The sequence below is a fragment of the Olea europaea genome, unplaced genomic scaffold, assembly GCF_002742605.1.
Source record: "Olea europaea var. sylvestris unplaced genomic scaffold, O_europaea_v1 scaffold2260, whole genome shotgun sequence".
In the NCBI taxonomy this organism is placed as follows: domain Eukaryota; kingdom Viridiplantae; phylum Streptophyta; class Magnoliopsida; order Lamiales; family Oleaceae; genus Olea; species Olea europaea.
In genome coordinates, this window is record NW_019240654.1 from 124,086 (window position 1) to 126,923 (window position 2,838).

The 2,838-nt window shown below is 36.2% G+C and overlaps 1 protein-coding gene across 1 annotated transcript; it reads left to right on the forward strand.

The window, feature by feature from the left end:
* The first annotated feature begins 356 nt into the window (after nucleotides 1-356).
* On the forward strand, nucleotides 357-1,883 carry LOC111381141 (agmatine coumaroyltransferase-2-like). The gene has a single exon (XM_023004882.1). It carries the CDS (start codon nucleotides 416-418, stop codon nucleotides 1,721-1,723), a length of 1,308 nt encoding a protein of 435 aa, XP_022860650.1. The 5' UTR covers nucleotides 357-415; the 3' UTR covers nucleotides 1,724-1,883.
* Nucleotides 1,884-2,838: the final 955 nt, after the last annotated feature.

The following is a 2,838-nucleotide window of genomic DNA, read 5'->3' on the forward strand; positions in this document are numbered from 1 at the left end:
GCCTTTTTAGTTACAAATTTACAATTGGACACTTCAAGTCAAATCCTGACTTTATTCGACAGAGAAAAAGATTTTTCGTTTTCTTTTCTCATCTTCTTTACCTATACAATTTGCCACGACTAAACGTGCTTTGGTCCCACTTTCCACTCTATGAATAATTCCATCATTTTCTCAAAAGTCAAATTGATTAATTATAATCAAAACTTCTACCAAACACTCACGAACAGATGTGCCTAATGAACAGGCTGAGTGACTTTTGTGACAGCATTTTGTTCTTTTTTATAATATTTTTAAGGCGCCATCTGTTTTTAAGGTTGCACTATATATAGCACATTGTGTCTTGAAGAATCTCAACACAAACTGCATTGCCTCTTGCCTTTTGCCTTATTGCCCACGTAGCCAAAGTCTAATAATCATGAAGGTGAAAATAGGTAGGTCAAGAATAATTAAGCCTTTGTATGAAGGCACCCCTCCCACAATAACAAACCACATTCCTCTATCTGTCTTTGATAAGGTCACTTATGACCAACATGTTGCGGTTATTTACGCATATCGTCCTCCGATCCCACCAACTGCAACCATCGAGTTGGGGCTCCAAAAGGCGTTGGCCGAATATCGAGAATGGGCCGGAAGGCTTGGCAAAGATGATAATGGTGATCCTATCATTCTTCTCAATGATGAGGGTGTTAAGTTTGTTGAGGCATCGGTAGATCGCTCTCTTGATCAGGTGATGCCCTTTAGACCTTCGGCTTCTTTGCTAAGCCTTCACCCTAGCCTCGAGGGTGTGGTGGAGCTTGTTCAAGTTCAACTTACAACCTTTATATGTGGCTCGTTGGTTGTTGGATTCACCGCGAACCACCTCGTGGCTGATGGACACTCGACTAGCAATTTCTTGGTTGCTTGGGGCCAAGCTTGTCGAGGACTCGAAATTAGTCCACTCCCTTTGCATGATCGCACAATATTCTCCCCACGAGACCCTCCTATATTCGAGTTCGAGCATAAAGGATTTGAATATATCAACAAAAAACAAAAGAAAGTTTATCCTCTAATCCATAACGGTGTCGATGACATTGTGGCTCACAAAGTTCATTACTCAACAGCATTTCTTGCCAAGCTTAAGTCCAAGGCTTCTTCATTGAATAGAAACAACAAGCCATTCAGTACTTTTGAGAGCCTTTTGGCACATCTTTGGAGAACCATAACAAGGGCCCGTAGCCTAAGTGAGCATGATGTCACCCAAGTGAGAATATCTGTCGACGGACGCCACCGGCTAAACCCTAAAGTTCCAAACTACTTTGGAAATTTGGTACTTTGGGCATTTCCAAAAGCCAAAGTGAATGATCTTTTAAACCAGCCTTTACCCTATGCAACAAAGCTCATTCATGATGCAGTCGTAAATGTGAATGACAATTATTTCAAATCGTTCATCGACTTCGCAAATCATAAGGTAAAAGAGGAAGAACTTGTTCCAAATGCAGTGGCTGATACAGAAGAGTCCATATTATGGCCTAATTTGGAGGTTGATAGCTGGCTAAGGTTTCCATTTTATGAGCTAGATTTTGGATGTGGAGGGCCTTATATTTTCATGCCCTCTTTCTTCCCAACAGAGGGCATGATATTTCTTCTTCCATCCTTCATACAAGATGGAAGCATAGATGTCTTCGTTCCTCTCTTCAGGGACAATTTAGAAACCTTCAAACAAATTTGCTATTCTCTAGACTAGATTCATTAATTACTGCATGCATAAATCACACACAAAAAGTTAATTTTGTTTTTCAATCTTTTTTGCTTTCAAATTATTTGTAAGTGGGACAGAAGTTACATATATCATATATGTGTTTTGTAATTTTTTAAATGATAATGGAAATAATTTCGTTACAGAATATTGAATATTCGATTTCTAATATTGTATTTTGTTACCTTTTTATGGACAATTTTGTCTAGGATTTTGTTCCTCGCACGTCGTTTATCTAGGGAAGTCACAAACGTGAATATAAAAATTGAAAAATCATAAATATTAGATATGTTTGGTGGCATTCTAACTGCCCTACTTTGAGAATGATTGATTAATTTATTTAATCATAGCAAAAATCTCTTTTATTGATCACTTCAACATTTCAGCTTTTATCTTCCAAATTTATCATTCACGTTACCGCATGCATGCATGCATGCTAGCAATATTGATCAAAGAGTATGAATTTCCACCTTTCCTCTTTTCTTCTGTTTTATTTTTTATTTTTCAATATTTAGTTCTTCGACAAGTCTATGTCCAGTGCTACAGAATGTAGCCACGGGTGCCTGAAAAAATTATACTAAAATTCATGTCTGTATAACTAGCTATTCCTTGGAACCCCAGAGAGATCGTGGGTTTCTTTTTATCAAAATTATGAGTTCATCTTTTATAGAAACACAAGATTTACAGACATTGCCTTCCCGATCAATGGATTATGGATGTTTTCCTTTATTTATTTTGAAATATTAATATAAGAATAACTTAGCTAACAAAGTATTATTCTAAGAACTTGAACTGAACTTTTCAGTTATGAAGACCAAATATTTTAACTTGTTCGAGACGATGTCCATTAAATTGAACTAGTTCAAGTCAGGGAAAGAATTAGACTATCTCAAACTTTTATTAATTCTACTGGAAGGAATTAATCATCATCCCACGCAGAAGATTACTAAATCCAATCTAGTATGAAATACACAAGTTTTGAAGTTTCTGAACAACTAACACTATAAAATTACCAATATAATTATCTTACATTTGTAATTGGATATTATTTTAGTCCATGTTGAAGTGCATTTATGGAATTATTGTTGAAGGTAAAATTTAAT

Bases quoted from the DNA above. Each gene is read 5' to 3' on its own strand.
- LOC111381141 (XM_023004882.1), top strand. From the start codon at position 416: ATGAAGGTGAAAATAGGTAGGTCAAGAATAATTAAGCCTTTGTATGAA.